This window comes from Tauraco erythrolophus, chromosome 13, assembly GCF_009769465.1.
Source record: "Tauraco erythrolophus isolate bTauEry1 chromosome 13, bTauEry1.pri, whole genome shotgun sequence".
Lineage (NCBI taxonomy): Eukaryota > Metazoa > Chordata > Aves > Musophagiformes > Musophagidae > Tauraco > Tauraco erythrolophus.
Genome location: NC_141477.1, coordinates 10,251,835 through 10,272,783, shown reverse-complemented (window position 1 = coordinate 10,272,783; position 20,949 = coordinate 10,251,835). Strand labels below are relative to the sequence as shown.

Genomic DNA, 20,949 nt, shown 5'->3' with positions numbered 1-20,949 from the left:
GACCCTTTCTGTAAGCTGTCGAACCAAGTGGTTTTATCTCCCTTGCCATAGAAGTAGCAGAACTTACTTTGTTCTCAGTGGGCTGCAGTGGCGTGGTGAGTAGGATTAAGAGGAGAAGTGCAACAGCCTTGTTTCTGAATGAATCAGCCGTTCTGATTCAGAGCTGGGTCTCGTAGTGTTTCAGGGCTTCTGCTCTGCAGCATGGTGCTGATATTTTTCTTTTTCCTACATCCAAATAACTACAGTAGTGCTTTTATCCAGAAAGTGCAAAGTATTATGTCTTTCAGTGTTGTAAATGAATTTAATGCTACAGAAGCATCAAATATAAAAACTATTGCTTGGTACTCTTATGCCTTATGAATCCTCAATGAAGTTACAATCTCTAGTTTTCAGTTGTTTTTTTTTCTGCTTTCCTCCTCAGTTCTGTGCTTGAAAAATGTCTGTCCTCCCACACAGCTTCGCTGGCAAAGTAAAAGCAGGGTTAAGTTCATATTTCCTTATTTTCAGAGCTCTTCTGTGCCTGTGACAGAGTTTCCTTCTGCTTTTATGGGACTCAGGTCCCCACATTTGATGAAATTTCTGTGCCTTAGGTTGCTATAAGCCATAGTAATAATAATTACACCATCCCTTGGTCTTCAGCAAATATGAAGTCATACAACTTGCCTGGTAGTGAAAGAGCTTTAAAATAACATGCCTTACTTTGTGTTTGCCATCAGCTCAAATGGGATCCTCTTTGTGTTCAATGTTTTTTTGATTGATAGAGACAAACTACTGCAAGAAGATTTCTTGGGTTGCATCAGGTCTGTTCAGGTGACTTTGTCCAGTGTTTCAGAGGCTTTCGAGAGGTTTCTAACATTTTGCGTCTTAACAGCTCTCATAGCCATCATAAACAGTGAGACTGCAGCTGGGTTCAAAAAGCTCAGTTTTGCTTAGGAGCTGTAAACTGATATTTCTACCCATTACGTCTAATGACTGCTGGTTGCCTCTTCCATCCCTGAGGTTTCTAACAGCTTGTATGGTGCTCCCCACTTTGGTGAATGTCTGCCTTACTCCTGTCCTCTTTTCTGGCGTAATGTTGCTGAAGAGTGTTTTGGTGTGTGTTTTGTTACCCTTGGTCTGGAATAATGCTCAGATGCCTGTTTTGTCAGATCTCTTTGCTTTCTTTGAAGCTCTTGCAAAGTGTTGTGCAGCAGCGCATCACCACCAGTGCAATCTTTGCTATCTACCATCTATTGATGTTGTTCTTGCCCAAAGCGGTTTTCCAGCAGACAACATCCTGGTTTGTGTCAGTATCTGTACAGAGCTCCCTGGTTTTCTGACAGCTCATGCTTACAGAACGAAGTGCTCGAGTAGGATATTATTTTTAATAACACTGAGAAATCTGTTAATTTTGGAGCAGAGGATAAAATCTCATTCTGCCTAGGGCAATCTCATAGAAATATTTGTGTTGTAACCAGAAACAACGCTTGGGTCGCACTCTGCACGGGAATTTCTCCTCAGTAAGGTTCAAATGTTCAATGTAGCCCTGTTCCAGGCTTCTGCATCCTGCCTTCTCATCTTTACATAAGGATCACACATCAACCAGAGTGAATTTGTTTTTCCTTTGAGTTACTGAGACAGCTCATTAAAGGGCCTGCGAGCTAACGCCATGAGTTCAAAACTGTATGCCTCACGGATCAGCCGGAGTGATTGGCCCCGTGGCTTCTTCCCCAAATTATTAAGGAGACAGCAGGTAGTGTTGGCAACAAGGGTTCATGCTGTGCCCCATAGTCTGAAGGTCACAACTTCAGCCCTGCAGACTGATTCCCACCAGCGAGGCACTGTGGCTCACAGCAGCATCGGCGTGGTGGGATGTGCTCCTGTTGACCCATGTGGATGAAGCCGATTGCGGCCTCACTGAGCAGTTAGTGTTTCTAATTGCTCTGTGCTGCTTTAGTGTAACAAAACTGGGAACTGAGAAATGGGTTCGCTACTTCTTTGACCTTTATATGCAAATCCTCCTTGAGGGTCAGATGTGCATGACAGAAAAATGATGCCAGTGTAATTTAAAAATTATATGATGACATTTGTTAGCTCATCTGCACATGGAAGTCTATTATTTCCTGTTAATTAATGGAATTAACATAATTGTTTCATTTTTAGAGTTCTGCCATTTATCAAAGCATATGTTTGTAATGGTTTCTCTGGCTGGTGTAAAGTTGCTTAAAGTATTAGGCTACCTGGCGTGATGCTGCTTGTTCTTAAATATTCTTATGATCGTTTCTCTATATTAGTTGGCGACGGGTTTAGAAAATGAAAACATGAGATGCACTTCTACTGCCACAGAACTCGAGAGATGTTTGCGTTGCTGTTGCACAAATGTACCCAAGCCCCACTTCTGCAGCTGTTCCAAACACAGATCTGCTGATACAGGGAAGACGATCTCCCTTCAGCTGGGATGTGTGGGAAACGTGGCCAAATAAATAGGAATGGTACAGGAATTAGGGCGTTGGACTTCTGCTTTTTGGCTTTCCTGTTTGCTAATAGGTCAACAGGCCAGCATAATTAATTAATCCAGCCTGCACAGAAGTTGTATCAGATGTCAGAAAAGGTATCATGCCTGTTGCCTTCAAATGTATTTTTACTCCTTGTGAGACTAAATATAAAATAATTAAATTCCAGCTCAACTGGAGTCAGCAGGAAAGTTCTCATTGATTTATAATCAACAGTGCCAGCACCCAAGTTATTTTAGTTTGTGATGACATTGAAGTTAGAGATTAGAAGCCAGGAGTGAAGGACCTGCCCTGTTGTTTCACATGGAGTATTTCCCTCTTGTGAAGGGCTTGTTGTTATCAGAGGAACAGAAGTGTTTCTCTTTCAAATTAGCTTTACCCAAGGGGAAAAAATAAAAATGTTTTTCGCCATTTGATAACTGGTGGTTTAGTGCTTCCTTAACTCTGAGCTGTTCATGTAGATGTTACCTTGCTGGCAAAGTGAGAGCAATTTAGTAATCCCTTGCAAGAGAAAATCGGCTCCATTAGAGTTCAGTTGCCTTTGTTCCAGCCACTTAAATGCAGACACTATCTGATTGATATATGCATTGTTTGGATAGTTTTATTCTTTTTCCTTAGTTGAGTTTATTAAAAGTACATTTTACCACCTCCCTCTGATGTACTCGTGCTAGCATGATCTGCACAAGGAGAGTTGGTCTGCTGTCACCTGTCGCTTATGTGGGGACGAGTCTCGTTGGGTCTCTGACCACAACAGTCATCCACAATCTGGCTGGAAAACACTGCTAATGCACCTGACAAATTTCACCCAAATATTAGGTAAACGTAGGAAAAATATTCCTTTAAAAAAGGAAATTACTACTTTGGATCCTGTTTGAATGATGCCACTTTTAAATGCCAGTTTTCCTTCACTTCTAAATGCTAGTTTTCCTTTGTAGACAGTCATTGAGACCAGAGGTTGCCTTTCCATTACGCTGTTTGCTTCTTTGTTAGTCTTTAGCCTTTATATTTTCTCCATCATTACATTCCTGGTTTTGTCTACAGCTTCTCTTCTTTTACAAGGACAAGTGTAGAGTCTTGCCTCTGGGTGAGAACAACCCCATGTACCAGTACAAGTTGGGGACTGAACTGTTGGGGAACAGCACAGGGGAAAGGGACCTGGGGGTCCTGGTGGACAGCAGGATGACCATGAGCCAGCAATGTGCCCTTGTGGCCAAGAAGGCCAGTGGCATCCTGGGGTGTATTAGAAGGGGTGTGGTTAGTAGGTCGAGAGAGGTTCTCCTCCCCCTCTACTCTGCCCTGGTGAGACCACATCTGGAATATTGTGTCCAGTTCTGGGCCCCTAAGTTCAAGAAGGCAAGGAACTGCTTGAGAGAGTCCAGCGCAGGGCCACAAAGATGATGAAGGGAGTGGAGCATCTCCCTTATGAGGAAAGGCTGAGGGAGCTGGGTCTCTTTAGCTTGGAGAAGACGAGACTGAGGGGGGACCTCATTAATGTTTATAAATATGTAAAGGGTGACTGTCATGAGGATGGAGCCAGGCTCTTCTCAGTGGCATCCAATGATAGGACAAGGGGAAATGGATATAAGCTGAAACACAGGAGGTTCCACTTAAACATGAGGAAGAACTTCTTCCCAGTAAGGGTAACAGAACACTGGAACAGGCTGTCCAGAGAGGTTGTGGAGTCTCCTTCTCTGGAGATGTTCAAAACCTGCCTGGACGCGTTCTTGTGTGATCTGATCTAGGTGGTCCTGCTCTGGCAGGGGGATTGGACTAGATGATCCTTTGAGGTCCCTTTCAATCCCTAACATTCTGTGATTCTGTGATTCTCTCCTATTTTCACTTTCTTTGTTGTGGTCCTAACCATTTTGTTAAATGCAGCCAAGCATCTGTCTGCCCTTTGCAGCACCAGCCATCTCAGGACTGTTTCCCTTGCTGCAGTTTCTGCATGCCTCAGGCACTCTCTGTGATGGAAGGTGAATTGTACAAAATCCTTATTTCATGTGCATGCTCATAAATAGAACCAGGTTAATCCAAATTGCATCAACTTTTGTAGACCTCCTTTGCCTTTCATGTCATGCTGGAAACGGAAGTATTTTCCATTATGTTTTGTCTCCTTCATTTCATTTTTCCTGACTCATTTACTGATGTCATAGATGACAGTTTGTGTCATTGCAATTTGCTCCCATGGAAATGAATCCTGCACATGTGCGCGTGGCATCCGACTCCTTGCTCTTCACTTCTTACATAATTCGGGAGCTGTCAGCTCTATCCCAACGTGCCCATCTGTCTATTCTCTCAAAGTTAATGAGCCTTTTTCTTCTTGCTTCAGGCATATTACACACCCTGACTTATTCATAGATGATGTCTATTAAAATTGTCAAATGCTTTGAAAATTAAATGATTTCTCTAAATAAAGAGCCTGCTTCTAATCTCACTGAAGATGTTCCAATGCAATTGGCCTATTTTTTAGTACAAATCAAGAGTGACTATACTGAGGTCTGTCTGACCGGAGAGGTGATTGGGCCTTCTAGTTTAATTGATGATACTCGTGATTTACTATAGTGTAAGAGCTCAGAAACTGCTCCTGGCTTAGTCTGGGAGCAGCAGCATAAAGCAGAATTTACCTGGAATAAGGCATCCAGATTAAAGCAACCTCTCATGGCATGAAGCAGTCAGCATGGGGGGGGGCAGGGTGGGGGGGGGGAGGTGAGGCAGTGTGTGTTTATTTGCTTTTAGAGCAGTTGAGCATACAGAAAAACATTTGACGTAAATTATTACATTTCTTGAAAGGGTGAAAGGGAATGAAGGGGAAAAAAACTACAGTTCATAATAGAGTTGCTACATCATTCTAAGGAGAATTAACAGTGAATTATGAGTATGAAATAGCAAGGCATAAATTGAAGTTAGATAACAATAAACAAAGTAGGGGAAAAAAGCTCAAATTCATATCATTGTATTAAGAAAGACAGTAGTGAATTTAGTTCATACTGGAGTGTGTTTTCCCTAGAACAATTTTTGGGAAAAAAGTAAAGTAATTTAAGAATTTTAATAGTCTATCTATTTTTTTCTTTCTTTATTACTAAACCCAAAGCTAATCAAAAATTTTGATTTCTGGCCCCTTTTTTCTTTCTCTCAGCTGTAAGACCTAGGAAAGGAAAGAAGCTAGAACTAAGGAAATGAAAAAAATACTTAAAAAAAAAAAAGTCAAGTTAGTAATATTTTTTTTAAAAGTCTAGATAATAAGATTTAATCAAAAAGCCAGGTTGTTAGAGCAAATTAATAAAAGTATTAAACTGTTCAATGCTGAAAAGGGAAAGCAGGCTTACATGGTGCCTGCCTACCTGTGCAAGGATGCATCTGATCAGAGAGAGAGGGAAGGGAAAATGGAAAATGGGTGAAAATTGGATCCTGGATTTTGGGAGGAAAGCTGGCCTGGGGGAGGAGTGCTGATGGCCTCTTGGGCTGAATCTGTGGATCAGCCTCCTTGGAGCTAGTCTGGGTGCTTGTCAATGGGATAGTAAGGTCAGCAGGGCTGTGGGTGACCTCCCCGGGGGATACTCTGTGTTACCACCCTCTGGTGCTGCTGGTGAGGAAGGAGAGGGGTGGAAACTGGTGGAGAGAACCGAGGCAAGAGGTCTAATGGTATGGGAGTGAGGAAGAGGGGGTGAGAGCAAGTTGGTATGTAGAGAACCATGTAATCATTTAGATACTAAAAAACAGTTAGATGATTGATGTAGCTGAAGAAGAAAATGTACTTTCTTGCAAACATAGAACTTACCAAGAAAGGCAGAGGAATACTTGGAATTCAGAAATGTGTTATGAGAGGCTTTGCCTAGGTATCACAAACCTGCAAGTAGTCTCTTTTCTTCAAAGCAAGAGTCATGACTGACCCTGCCTCAGCAGAGCCTACAGAAAGAAATGGAATGGGGACACAGGGATGGTGGTGGTGGTCATTTCTACTTTGTTGGAGTCCACCATGCATTGTCCCCTTGTACAGTTAAACAAGCCAATCCTTTTACTCTTTTCTTCTCAGATGACTCCTTTGTTCTGCTGACCCCACAGATGAGCGCTGCCCAACCACACTGGCTTTGTCCAGCCTCTGAGCTGGCCTGCATGGCCGTGTCCCTATGGCACAGCCATCTCCAGTGCTCACTCAACTTCCCAGTGCACCAAAGTGCCTTAGGTGCAGCACATCCATGGCCTGCTGCCTGGAGCTGGCTCACAGGCAGAACGCTCCTGCCTGTGAATGCACAGGCTTGTTCCTGTTTGAATCATCTTTCTTGAAAATAGAAGATTAGTGAATAAAAATACAAGTTTTAGGACTCAAGTGTCTTGTGCCAGTGGGATTAATTCCTCTGTATCTTTTCAAGAAACCCCTTGCTTGCTATCTAAATAGTTTAGATTATATTTGTGTCTTTCATGTCCCTCTTGTGCTGACATATGGCTCAGATGCTGAAGTAATTATCTTTGTTTCCAACTGATAAAATCTTAGTTTAGAGCCAAAATCTGTTAGTTATTTATAGCTTGTATTATCACATTTCATTATTACTTTAGGTGACTAGTTCAGTCCTCAAATCCATTCAGCTTCTCCTGTATGATATTCCAGTCTTTCCTGATGTGGGTGTTGCTAGTTTTGAATCACCAGCACATTTAATTCCCAAAGTAAATGTTTTGGTTTGGCATCATTAAAAAAGAATCAGAATGGAATGACTATCAAGATCAAACTTTACCAACCTCAGCAAACAACTTACTTCCAGACCAGCGTTTGGTTTTTCAGCCTAATCCATTTTCATCTCCTCTGCAGCCAATTCCATGGCAGTTTCACAATTGCTCTATTTGTCTGTTTCTCTGGAGTTTACCTAATAATTTCCCTGGTGACACCAATCAAATGATTTAATGAACTCTCTGTAAATTAGAACCACTCTTTTTTTTTTTTTTTTTTTTTTGCTTCTAGAATAGGGTGTTAAAGAACAAACAAACAAAATCTCAGGACACTAAGTCAAGACTGTTACAATGTACATCTGGGAAACTCATGTCACATTTCATAGCACTTTTCCATGTATCTTCATGTCTTTAATTTTCCTTTTAAATCTGTTCTGAAATTTTGCCTGGTTAAGGTCAAACTAAGATGTTTATAATTGTGTGGATCATTTTCTATCTTTAAATGCAGGCATCACACAGACTAGTTCTTTTAACTGTTTCAGTCTGATGTTGTTCTTTGTCTTGGATTTGTGGGTTTTTTTTAATACCTGTTATTAAGAGTTTTCTTTTCTGCCTGCTTTTGTCTTTAGGGTTTCCCTTAGTACTGATTTACCAACATATCCAGTTGTGATATATTTAGATGAGAGGAGTTTAGGCTTTCTGAATTTATACTGTCAGTCATCCCCTTTCAGGTCCATGTGGATCAGTTTTCAAAGGGAAAAATAGAAGAAAAATAAACAAACCAAACTTCCAGATACTAAAAAGGAGAGAGAGGAAAATAAAACAAGAAACCCAAACCAAAAAAACAACAAACACAAAACCCTTGCATTTTTGCAATGTTCTTTGAGGGAGGGGGGAGAGGGGTGGTGTTTGTTATTTTTTGTTTATGGGTGGTTTTGTTTTTTTAATCTCTTTTAAGGAATTACTTAACTTACCTTTTATCAGCCTTTGTTCCCTAACATTCCTAGGACTCAACATATTCCTCATATATAAAATAGTCACATAAAAGCCTGTAAAAACTGGAAGAAGAGGTCATGGTCTCCTTCTCTGTTGGGGAAGGCAGTAGAGCATCTCCATAGACCTTAAAGAAGAGAAGCAGTCGTGGGATCAGAGCTTTGGTGTTTAAGAGGCTGCACACTGCCAAGAGCTTGGTTTGAATCACTCCACGAGCATCATCCATACAATAGTAACCTGTGGCTATTTTTGCCATGAATAGCTACATTTTTCTGTGTAACTGCTCTTACATCAACTGTTGTTATGTACAAGACACAGATAAGTCAAGTAACTTATGAATATTTCAGTAATCCCTTCTCTGACATTGTACAGGTATGTGAAAACACATATTTAATTATACTATTATAGTAAAAGCCCTGAGCAGTTTGTCAGTTCATTAGAGATACTTTTTGTTATGTTTTGCCCTTTGCTTTGCTTTCTGCTTGCTTGCCTGATGCGGTGATTTTTTTTATTATTTTTTTTTAAAGACGCTTGGGCAGCACTGACAACAGGAGAGGCACTCAGTGGCATATATTGATAATGCACCACCACGTTTGGTACAAGGCCTCTATTAAACATCTTATAATTTAAAATAAATAGCTCTCTTAGCTTTGAATTAGAGAGTTCTGCACGTTCAGGTGCTTGCTGGGAAAATCAATTTAAGGGAGAAATGATTTTGGCTGTGTGAACCCCATGGTGAGCAGCCATGTTCTGGTGATGTTGTGCCTGTGCACAGTCTGGCACAGGTTGAGCTGCCTGAGCCCGTGGTCCGCGTGCAAAGCAAAGGGGAGATTCTCCCTGGATCACCTGTGGCATGTGGTGCAGCATGTGCCCCACATCACTGTGTAATAAATTGCACTTTCTTCATTGGAAAACGAGTGATGTCACCAAACTGGTGTGATTTCAGGAGACAGAGAACTGGAGTGAAAAAGAAAGTTCCAAAGGCAACATCAAACGATTTCTTGCTTGGTTACCAGATATGCATTATTACTTAATAGATGAGTCACCACCATTCCCCTGAAAATGGGCACATGTGTTTTATGTAATGGTATGTGTACGTTCATGCCATGACTCATGAGCTGGCCCAGTGAGTATTCATGTTCTTGCTTTCCAGATGGACTGCCGCACTCTCTTACTATTGCAAAGTACGCACAACAACCTAAGAGTGTCAGGTTCAGTTTTATTGAATGTGAGATTTCCCAAAAAACCATAATTTGAAAATAAATCACTTCATGGTTATTTTTTATCTAGATGCATGCATGTGTTTAGGTGTATTTTTCTATAGGTGCATGCATGCTGGTTACATACTGGTAACAAATGCCATATATATGGTAACTTAGAATTATGAAGATACTCAACCACATACTTGGTAGAGCACTGAGCTGCAAAAACTGCTGAAAATTGTGGGATCTTCTGATTTTTAAATAAGTGTGGATTTAAAACTTTCAAAAAGTTAGCTTCAGAAAGCCGGGGAAGTGGTTTTGTTGTTTTGGTTTAGTATGTTTTGTTTTGGGAACAAACATTGCAAGTGCTCATTTCCAGACCTTCATGCTGTAAACAAAGAGTTGTCATGCAAAGCGTTTGAGAGAGGAGAGAAAAACTGGTTTTCTCTAGGAAAGTACTATTAAACTCTTTCCTACTCACAACACCCTGAAAAACTGAGGGTAAAAATCCTACCACATAAGATTTTTCCACCAATGTTACATTTTATGTCTGCCACATCCTACAGCTGAATTAAAAAGAGACTGAGGGAATATCACCCCAGTGGTGGCAGAAGGAGGGGTCTTAGCAGCCACAGGAGCTACCTTGGTGGATTCTACGGACTCTCAAACCTCCCCATGCCAGGGAGCAGATACACACGATGCCTATAGCAAGTGTTGACTTTTTAATGCTGGTATTGAATGCTTTCGGTTATTTATCAATAAGGATAAAGGAAAATCCAAATTTTAATTCATTATTAACTCCATGCAAAGTGGCAGGTAAACATTCCTCACAATAATAAGGATCCTAAAGTATACCTGCCAAGGAGGCTGAGGGATGCTCAGCTGGTCTTTTTACAAAAGTGAATTTCAAATGCTGGGGACATGCTTTTTTTTTTTAATTTTTTTCAATTTTTCCAACAACATTTTCTGTGTTGGAATTTAAAAAAAAAAAAAAAGGCAATTTGAAATTATATCTACACTGAGAAAATATGTACAACTATGGTGTAATCATTCCAAGAAGTTAGGACAGTATGTGATGAGACTCAGATTTATTCTGTGTGTCTGAGCCGAGACAGAAAGTTTATCATTGCAGGGAGTGGCAGAGTATCTACATCTTCTTGTGAGGTTCCCAGGTACTCTTCCACCAGGGGAAAATAAAAAATAAGGTTGCTAGTTTTGCTGCCAGAAGGTAGATTAAGATCTCTTCTGTGTGCTTGTATTGCCTTGAAATGTCTGGAAAAGAAATTAATGCCTTTCTGACTCAGTATGAGGGAAGATACAGAGAGAGAAATTAATGCTATTTGCTTTTGGACATAATGGTAGTGATTCATTATTATGACCCTACAAGATATCATTACTTGAGCTTGTGTCTGAGAAAATCCATTTTCCCCTTGCTGTGAAAAAATGAAATATTCTTTTTTAGTTTGCAAGTAATCAAATAGTTATTTTCTGTTTTGGAATTAAAAAACAGTGATAAAAAGTTGTGTTTGGGGAGGTTTCCCTAAGGTTTTATGAAGTGTTTTTTACAATTATTTATCTCCAGTACGTGCTGGGAAAAATTCCAGAATTTCTTGCAAAACTTGAAGAGGGAGCATTGAATATTTGCTTGGAAAGAAAGTCCCTAATCAAAGTGCTAGTAATATGGTCCTCAGTTCAAGAGTGGCCTGGAAAGTGTTTAAATTCTTAAAATTAGGCATAAGCACTTCTCTGGACTGCATCTTCAGTTAATTTTGAAGTGAGTATCTGCAGAATAATTATTAGGCTTTGATTTTTATTTTACCACTGAAACGATTGTGAAAAAGTGCCTCTGTGTTGATCGTGCATGTATTGCTTTCAAAAGACGGGAATGTTTCCTGATGCTACTAAGTGACTTAAACGAATTGGGGCTTTCTACAGCTGCCACTTTTCAGAATATACTTAACCTGTAGGTTCCTCAGACACCTGTAACCTCAACAGGTGACCAGAGGTGAGGACTGGGCATCACCGTGTGCATCTTCATGGTCTGCTAGGGGTATCTGTTGGTGCAGCTGTAGGGTCCTTGTCCACATGTCGTGCAGACTGGGGTCCTCACGGTTGTGCTCTCCCAGCTGGGCACATGGCTTTATTTCTGGTCTTGGGGAAACTAAAGGGGACAGAATGTTCTGGTCTTATCCTGAGCTTGAGTAGTAGGGACAAGCATAGGGTGTATATCCAGGGATAGGAGCTCAAACAGCCCCAGGTTGGACAGCTTTGGTCAGAAACGCATTCCTGATCCAACTGTAGAATAATTTAGGCTGGAAGGGACCTGTTGAAGGTCTCTAGCCCAACTCCATGCTCAAGGTGGGACTAACTTCAAAGTTAGATCAGGTGTCTGAGAGTAATCCTGAGCTGTGTTTTGAGCATCTCCAAGGATGGAGATTCCACAGTCTCTCTGTGGCCCACTTCCCTTGTTTGATTACCCTCAATGTGATTTATTTTATCTATTTATTTTCTTATTTTACACGATTCCTTAGGTCTATCACTGTAACAGTTGCTTCTTGACGTTTTGCTGTGCAGCTCCTGGAAGAATCTCCCTGTCTTCTCTAAAAGCTCCAGCAGGTAGCTGTAGACAGCAAATACGTCTCCGTTCAATGCCTTTTCTCTGGGCTGAAGCAAACCCAGTTGATCCAAACCCGGTATTTAACATGCTTCAGCCCAGTCACCTTGGTGGTCTCTGGACTTGCTGCATTCTTACACGCTACTTAAGAACAGATCTGTACAGAAATAGGGATGCATCTTAGTGCTGCTACAAAAAGGAGAAAGATGAATTGCAATTGCCTAAAATACAGAATTCAGTAAACATAAAACCACAATTTTATTCAGTCGCTAAAACTGTAGGAGCCCTTGCAAGGGTGTCATGAAAAGATGTATTTTAAAGCAGTCTTCTGTTCCAAAGAAAAATGAAAATTTGGCAATGCATTAAAAAAATAAATTAGTAAAGATGCAAATAGTGTGAAATACAGAGTTTAGAATGAAGAATGAAGCCTTAAATCTGCCTTTGTGAGCCTAAACAGTGTATCTTATTATATAGTTTAGAATTATTTTCCATTTTGTAAAGGGCTTCATGGAGCTATAACAATTTATGTCAGCTGACTATCCAGCTCAGATAGCTGTGAACTGTCTGCAACTATGTTCCTGTCAAAACCTGCAGTACTTGCAGTTCAGTTTACTTGACTTCAGATTTATTTTTACTGTTAGGGAGGTCTACCATCAAAGCCTGGGCTAAAAAAACCCTTTTGATTTAAACATATATTTGATCTTTAACAACTTGTTGGCTTTCATCTGCTTATAAATGAAATGTCGATGCGACTCAGAGAATTGAATACTGCTGATAGTTTAGGAAGAAAAAAATCTCTGGCTCACATATGGCCTTTGACAAGCCATCGGACATTGCTTGTTTTTCTTGAGGGGAGGTAATTGCTGAAACTCATCACTTCTGATCAGTTAAGTACTTTTGTTTTTTATAGCAAGACTTAGCAGAATTAATATATTACTCTCCTCTCAGAATCTGCCTGAGTCTCAGGTTCTTCTTTTGGGCTAAATTGACAATCCTTGATTTCTTACCTGATTTCAAATGCATGTTGTTAACATTCAGACTACAAGTCCCAGAGAGTAAGTACACGATTTACGGGGGTGCAGGAGCTCTTCAGTCTGTCCAGGAGAGGCAGGATCCTGACTGGGGGCTGGGAAACATCTTGAGTTCTCAGCAGGCGGCTGATTTTCTCCAGGAAAAATTGTTCGAAGCTTTGAACGGTAAACCAACTAAAGATGAATGCATTTAATTCAAAGGAAAAAATAATTGTGCTTATTCCAAGAAAGGCTTGTTTGTTTTTTCCTTTTAGCAAGAGTAATGATGGTAAACACTCCCAAAGGCGTGTGAACCCCCCAGTGCCCCACCTGTACAGACTCATGAACCACTGTAGCTTTTGTTTCCCATCGACTTAACCTTCTAGAATATCTGAAAACTTCCACATACCAAATTCTTGCTTTAAATAATTCATGTGCTCTTGATAGAAGAGAAACAAAAATGTTTTTCTAGCTTCAGTTTATTCTAAAGTGGACTTAAAGATGGAAGGAAAAAATGTGTCCAAAGAACTCGCTAGTTACCTCTATCAAAAAGCAGGAGTGACAGAGACAAGAGCTTGGCTTTGCTGAATGTTTAAATTACAATTTTAAGGACAGTCAGTAGTAGATTGAACTGGAATTGATGACTGACCACAAAATTCAGTATGTGTGCTTTGAAGTTAGCTATTGGATAAAATCTCTGGTAGGCACAGGTTTTAATTTAAAATTATAGAGATATTTCTTAAACATATGCAGAATTCATGAATAAAATGTAAATTATTTTTCTGGTACAGTGATGTGCTTAGAAGACTGTAGCTGAAGGAATTAATCATAAAGTTTTATCTTGTAGAAACCGAAGGATGCAGTGAAAAACAAAGCTGATGGCTTCGAGACAGAATCCATGTAAAATGATATAAAAGTATTAACAAAGCAATAGGACGGCTAATTCTGAAGGTGGAGCCCAATCTTGAGCATTGCTTGCAGCCAAATTCCCACGTACCACTTTTCAGAATGAATATGCCAAATGGTTCCACTGTTGATTTTAAGGCAGTTGAGATATATATTTTTTTAAATTATTATTTGGGGGTTTTTTAACTATTATGGTCTTGAATAAAACCTATACCACTTTTGAAAGCTCTCATTATCCTGATGTCCTCTTGAAGGTATTCTTGCCACTAGATATCCTGATGCTATCCTGGGATGAATAACAATGATTCTCCAGGCAGTGAAAAATAAAAGTAAAACGATAAATAAAGGTAATGTGGAAAAAAAAAAAAGGGTCAATGAGACTTGATAAGGTCTCTAGCACAGGTTTTTTTTTCAGAAATGTGGTCAGCTGGAGCTAGAAGCATTGTCTCTGACCTAAGAGTCGCCTTTCTTCCATGTAATATTTTTCTTTCTGTTTATGCCAAGGTAAGAGTTGGAGGTTTGTCACTGTTTATGCCAGACCTGATGATGACTGAATTTAAGCAACATTAAAGCAAGTGATGATGCTATTCTGGTCTGAGAGATTAGCTCTTCTTTCCTCCATTTCCTAGCTATGGGGAGCTGGTTGCACCCAGGGGGCAGCTGTTGGTGGCAGCGAGAACAAGAGCTGCCAACTTCTTTCTGGCTGTTGTCAGGGTCACGGTGACATACAGAGCAATGCCAATATCTTTGTTCTGTCTAAACCAGGAATTTGGGGGCTATAGGATAAGGCAGAGCTCCTGCCAGTGTCATTGCTTTTTTTTCTACACATCTTTCTTGCATATGTACCCAGTTATTTCAGGTATTGCATTTCCATAAATGTACCTGGAAAATGCTTTTTTAGGTGTCTTTGTGATTTCATTTTCTTTTCCTGGTTCTGTGTTGTCACAAAAATGGTAAATGGTAATGGTTCTCTTCATGAGTTACTCCAAGTAATAGACAAGTGAATATGCCAAGTTTTAAAAGACATCATAATGCCTTCTAATAGCAAAGATAGAATTTGGAGTCTGAGATTAATTTTTACTGTTATAGTTCTAATTAAAAAATTTAGCTTTTCAATATCATAGCATAAATTTACTCTTGCATGTGGGACGTACATTTTTAAGTACTGAGAGGAGTATGGGTGAGGATTATTGAGAAATCTGTTAGACTTCAGAAAATGTATTTTTCTTGCTGAGAAGTTAGTGTGCACAAGATTTGCAGAATTGACTTTATGTAGAAAACATTTTACTCAAAGTCTGTCTCTGTGTGTGTCTGAAAACTGCTTGCTTAAAGCAAGCAAATGAATTTTGAAGTCTCCCTTTCTTAGACCTTCCTGACAGAACTGATTTTTCTCCTGAGGATAATTTAACTCAAAGAAATTGTATTTGGTGACTAGTATAATTTTGGAACCTTTTGCAGTAGCCAAATAATGTATATTTTATTTTTAATAATAAAACTGATGAATAAGCAGGTGATAATTCTGCCTACTGATTTTATTGTTGTTTTTTTTAACTCCATGGTTTGGTTCAATATCATTCACGGAAGAAAATGTTATTGCAAATACATTTGTGAAATGCAAGAGAGAATGACCCTACTAACCATTTCAGAGTTCAGTCCTGAGTAGTTATAAAATTTGACATTTTTTAATTCAGAAACCTTATCTTGCAGTTAGGTTGTTCTTTTTGATGTTATGGGTTTTTTTTAAGCTCGAAAGTCGAGGCCTCTTTCTGCCCATGTTCCTTTGGCAACCCTAACTAGCATGTGCCAGAAACATCAAGCTCATCCACATCAATGGTGAGAGTGTTAGTAACATCAGCCTTCTCCAAGAGCTCAGACCTGGGAAGAAGAAAGACCAAGGCTGGGTGTCCTCCTGTCTATGTCCTTGTGTTTGGACTTGAACTTTCTGCTCATCCCACCTAAGTATTATTGTGGCACGATCAGGAGCGCCCAAGAGTCGCTTCAAAGAGTGAGTTTCTGGAGACCCAGAAATTCCCCCTGACTTTAACAGGGGTATCCTGCACAGCAAAACTCAAGTGCCACAAAGCTGCCTGATCTCCTTCACTGGAGAAAGGTGACTTGGAAAAAAGATTAATTTTATAGAATCATAGAATCGTAAAATCATAGAATGGTTAGGGTTGGAAGGGACCTTAAAGATCATCTAGTTCCAACCCCCCTGCCATGGGCAGAGAAATCCTCCACTACACCAGGTTGCCCAAAGCCTCATCTAACCTGGCCTTGAACACTTCCAGGGATGGAGCATCCACAACTTCTCTGGGCAACCTGTTCCTGTGTCTCACCACCCTCTATGTAAAAAATTCCTTCCTTATATCTAATTGAAATCTCCCCTCTTTCAGTTTAAAGCCATTGCCCCTTGTCCTATCACTACACGCCCTTGTAAAAAGTCTCTCTCCAGCTTTCCTGTAGGCCCCCTTTAGGTATTGGAAAGCTCCTATGAGATCACCCCGGAGCCTTCTCCAGGCTGAACAGCCCCAACTCTCTCAACCTGTCTTCATAGCAGAAGTGCTCCAGCCCTTGGATCATCTTCATGGCCCTCCTCTGGACTCGCTCCAGTAGCTCCATGTCCTTCTTATGTTGGGGACTCCAGAGCTGAACACAGTATTCCAGGTGGGGTCTCACGAGAGCAGAGTAGAGGGGCAGAATCACTTCCCTCGACCTGCTGGCCACACTCCTTTTGATACAGCCCAGGATACGGTTGGCTTTCTGGGCTGCCAGCGCACATTGCCGGCTCATGTTGAGCTTCTCATCCACCAGCACTCCCAAGTCCTTTTCCTCAGGGCTGCTCTCAATCCATTCTCCACCCAGCCTGTACTTGTGCTTGGGATTGCCCCGACCCACGTGCAGGACCTTGCACTTGGCCTTGTTGAACTTCATGAGGTTCTCACAGGCTTACCTCTCCAGCCTGTCAAGGTCCCTCTGGATGGCATCCCTTCCCTCCAGCGTGTCCACAACACCACACAACTTGGTGTCATCTGCAAACTTGCTGAGGGTGCGCTTGATCCCACTGTCCATGTCTCCAGCAAAGATGTTAAATAGCACTGGTCCCAGTACTGACCCCTGAGGAACACTACTCGTCACAGGCCTCCATGTGGACATTGAACCGTTGACCACAACTCTTTGAGTGCGACCATCCAGCCAATTCCTTGTCCACCAAGTGGTCCATCCATCAAAACCATGTCTTTCCAGTTTAGAGACAAGGATGTCGTGTGGGACAGTATCAAATGCTTTGGATAAGTCCAGGTAGACAATGTCAGTTGCTCTTCCCCTATCCATCAATATTGTAACCTCATCATAGAAGGCCACCAAACTAGTCAGGCAGGATTTGCCCTTAGTGAAGCCATGTTGGCTGTCACCAATCACCTCCTTATTTTCTATGTGCCTTAGCATAGTCGCCAGGAGGATGTGCTCCATGATCTTGCCGGGCACAGAGGTGAGACTGACTGGCCTGTAGTTCCCTGGGTCTTCTTTTTTCCCCTTTTTAAAGATGGGGCTATGTTTCTCCTTGTCCAGTCATTGGGAACTTCACCACATTGCCACGACTTCTGAAATATGATGGATAGTGGTTTACCAACTTCATCTGCCAGTTCCCTCAGGACCCGCGGATGCACGTCGTCTGGTCCCATGGACTTGTGCACCTTCCGGTTCTTAAGATGGTCTCGGCCCTGATCTTCTCCTACAGTGGGTGGTTCTTCATTCTCCCAGTCCCTGCCTTTGCCTTCTGTGGCTTGGGCTGTGCCGCTGGAGCTCTTGCCAGTGAAGACTGAAGCAAAGAAATCATTGAGAACCTCAGCCTTCTCCATATCCCGGGTAGCCAGGTCCCCTGTTTCCTTCCAGAGAAGGCCTACATTTCCCTAGATCTCTTTTTATCACTGACATATCTATAGAAGTTTTTCTTGTTGCCCTTGATGTTTACAAGCTTTCAAATAAAAGCTGTGTTTTGAAAAAAAAATACTCTGAAATATTATTAAACTTTCTAGAGACTTTTTATAGACTGGCTAAGTTGGAAAAATAAATGGTCCAATGACTACTTGCTAATTCTTCTGCATGTGCAGCTGCAAAATTATTTTCTGTGCACATAGTGCAAAACTTCTTCCTAAATATGAGGTTTAGAGACCCTTTGGGAGTAATTAACTATAATGCAGAAGCAAATCTGGGTTCATTGTATGCACCGCTCATTTATGAAATGTTTTTGTGCACAAAGCCCATTAGTAAGTTTCCGAAATCTCCATGAATATTAAACATTTTATTATAGGACTCTGAGTACTTATCTACATAAAAACTAGTGTAATCCCATGAATTACATTTAGCTTTTAATCCCTGGATGGCAAATTGCTGTGTCACACATGTGCCACAGTGTATTCAAGGGCTAAAATCTGGCTTTTATTTAGTTAGTTATTTAACAGTGGTAAAACAGCTCTTTTCCTGTGTAGTACACAAAGTTGAGAATGTGCTTGGCGTAAGTTGCATGCTGTTGATTTTATTCTACTTGCTGGTTAACTTCCATACAGTGTGTGAGGGTTTTTGTTGTTCTACTAAGTGCTCTCCTTCTGTGCTTTTAGTCCCATACATGGTTGTTAGGATCCTGACTCTGATGCAATGGAAATGCAAAGCAAAGCTGCTGTTTTCATCAGTTGTACAGAATTGGCAGTTAAAGTGATTGAGATCCTGAGGATGTGATTTAGCCAGGATTGGGAATACATGTCTTTAGCCTCAGCGGGTGAGCGCCTGAAGTGAAGAGTATGTTTAATTTGCTGAATTAGGTCAATGCCTTAGGCTAATGGACTCCTCCAGAGGCAGCAGTGTGATGCTTTCTGGCCTGCAGTACATGGGCAGTCAGGGGACGTAATCTGACTTGCCCTTGCTGTCAGTTAATTTGTGAAGAAACATAAATCATGCGAGATACTTGGAGGAAATCTATTGTACCGACTGCATGCGTGATGAGGGTACTGATACTGGCACGTCCTGGGCAGCAGGCTGGTGGGACTGGGCTTACTGGTCCAGCAGCCAGGAAACACAGCTGCATAAAAACAGATGAAGAGGAACAGAAATAACTGCTTAGCTTTTATGAAAGTTTGTCCTTTCTCTTCTTTTAACTCTGTTATCTGTTTGTTTGGAGAAATTGACAGCATAGCATTGCATAATGTTACCTAATACATATTGCGTCTTATCCTCCATTTATTTCCCAATAAAAAACCAACTGTAATCTTCACTATTGTAAGAGAGTTAATCATTGACATCTAAGGGTTTTACAACACCTGTGTTTTACCTCAGAATATGCAAAATATATCCAAACACTTCCATTTAGGGTGATGGTTTACACTGTGCTTTGGCTGTGCTATCTGGATTGGTTGGAATTTCGTGCAATTACTGTTTTACACAGCAGCAGAGTATCTGTGAAGTGGCTATCAACTGAAACATATTTTGCTCTTCAGCCTTGCTTTTGCAGGTTTCACAAAACATTTAATTAGCGATAATCAGCTTTTAACCAGCCAGAGCACACTGATGTGATTCTCTCCCCCATAATTGTAGGCATAGCCTGTACCCATAAGATAAATTACTTGCAGTCTGGAGAACATCCTAGACAGCAGGAAGGAAGAGAATAAGAATGTCATTTGAATGGGGATAGAGATGTTGTGTATACTGGGATTTTAGTGAAGAATATACTTTTTCTTTCCTTTTCAGAATGGTGGACCTGGAAACCAGCTGGAGATTGCAAAGTCTCCTTTCCCTCAAGGTTGCTGGTCAGTGGTCATCTTCCATCACACCCAAGGAAACTAGAAGAGCTCCACGCTAACTTCTGTAAAGTTTGTTTCACTATGGAAGATCAAATGATTTTCTGGCTCAGGTTTTGTGAAGTTCGACATCTGCCTTGGACCTACAATTTGGAAAAGAGATCATCTCTGAGGCACGGTTGAGAGACAGAAAACCAGTCCCAGACGATGAGCGCTTTAAGTAGCACTGGAATATTACTCAGCTTAACAACAGTGTCTGTTACACTGGATTTCAGTTTGCATGGTGGTCTGATGGCTTGGTCCTTAAGCAGCAATTGGACTCTGAATCAGAGTTTGCCTACATCTGATCCTCTTAATGCCTCTGAGAAGGGCGAAGTCTCTCGCATGTCTGTCAGGGAGAAGAACTGGCCAGCCCTCCTGATCTTGGTTGTCATCCTGCTGACCATCGGGGGGAACATATTGGTAATTATGGCTGTGTCCTTGGAGAAGAAGTTGCAGAATGCCACAAACTTCTTCCTGATGTCCTTGGCAGTGGCAGACATGCTGGTGGGTATCCTGGTCATGCCCGTGTCGCTCATTACAGTCCTGTATGGTAAGTGACTTCTGTCCTTGTTTGACTATATGCTTTCGCAGGGAATCCCCCAAGGCTGCAGCAATCTGCTTTGCCCAATCTTTCATGCACTGGTAGCTTGGGGAGTATCAGCGTGGACTTGGCCATGGGTCTGTGCTGAGGTTCAGGCTCTGCTGAGTGAGGGTGATGCTCTTCTGGGAGCAGAGCTTGCTTCCATGCTGCTGGGAATGACCTGTGAATGGTGTCAGCACTGTTGCTTTTTTTTATTGCTGAGGCCACCCAGAGTAACTAGAACAATGAGTTAGCTTTTTACCTTTTGGTTGGACTGCCCCAAAACTAGCTAGGATACAGGAGCTTAGGGAAAAGCCCAGGAGCATGTTTGTGACTGACCCAGCTCTAAATCAAGTCAGAATCAGTCCTTGAGCTCCCGCTGCTATCAGTGTGATTTAAGCAATAACGTGGTTGAGAAAGGGGTTAAAAGCCTTCACTCTTGGCATTTATACTTGAGCTTGCCTTGTGCCTTTCAGGGTGTCATTTTGCTTTTCTGTACTCCAAATCCAATTTTTTTCAGTGTGGTGCTGGGACACTCCATCCCTGGATAGTACAAAGGGGTATTGCATTTGCCTCTATATCTCCCATCATCATGTTTGTATACACACGTATCAATATAATGTGTGTGTTTAATAGATAACACTTAACAATTTTTGAAG

General features: G+C 41.1%; 1 protein-coding gene across 1 annotated transcript in view; it reads left to right on the top strand.

Moving 5' to 3' along the window:
- The window catches only part of HTR2C (5-hydroxytryptamine receptor 2C), a 119,685-nt gene that overhangs the window by 40,160 nt on the left and 58,576 nt on the right, over positions 1-20,949 (top strand). The window contains exon 3 of the mRNA XM_086619563.1: positions 19,619-20,260. Coding sequence (XP_086475689.1) covers positions 19,876-20,260 — 385 coding nt within the window. The 5' untranslated portion in view covers positions 19,619-19,875. The remainder of the gene's footprint in view (positions 1-19,618; positions 20,261-20,949) is intronic.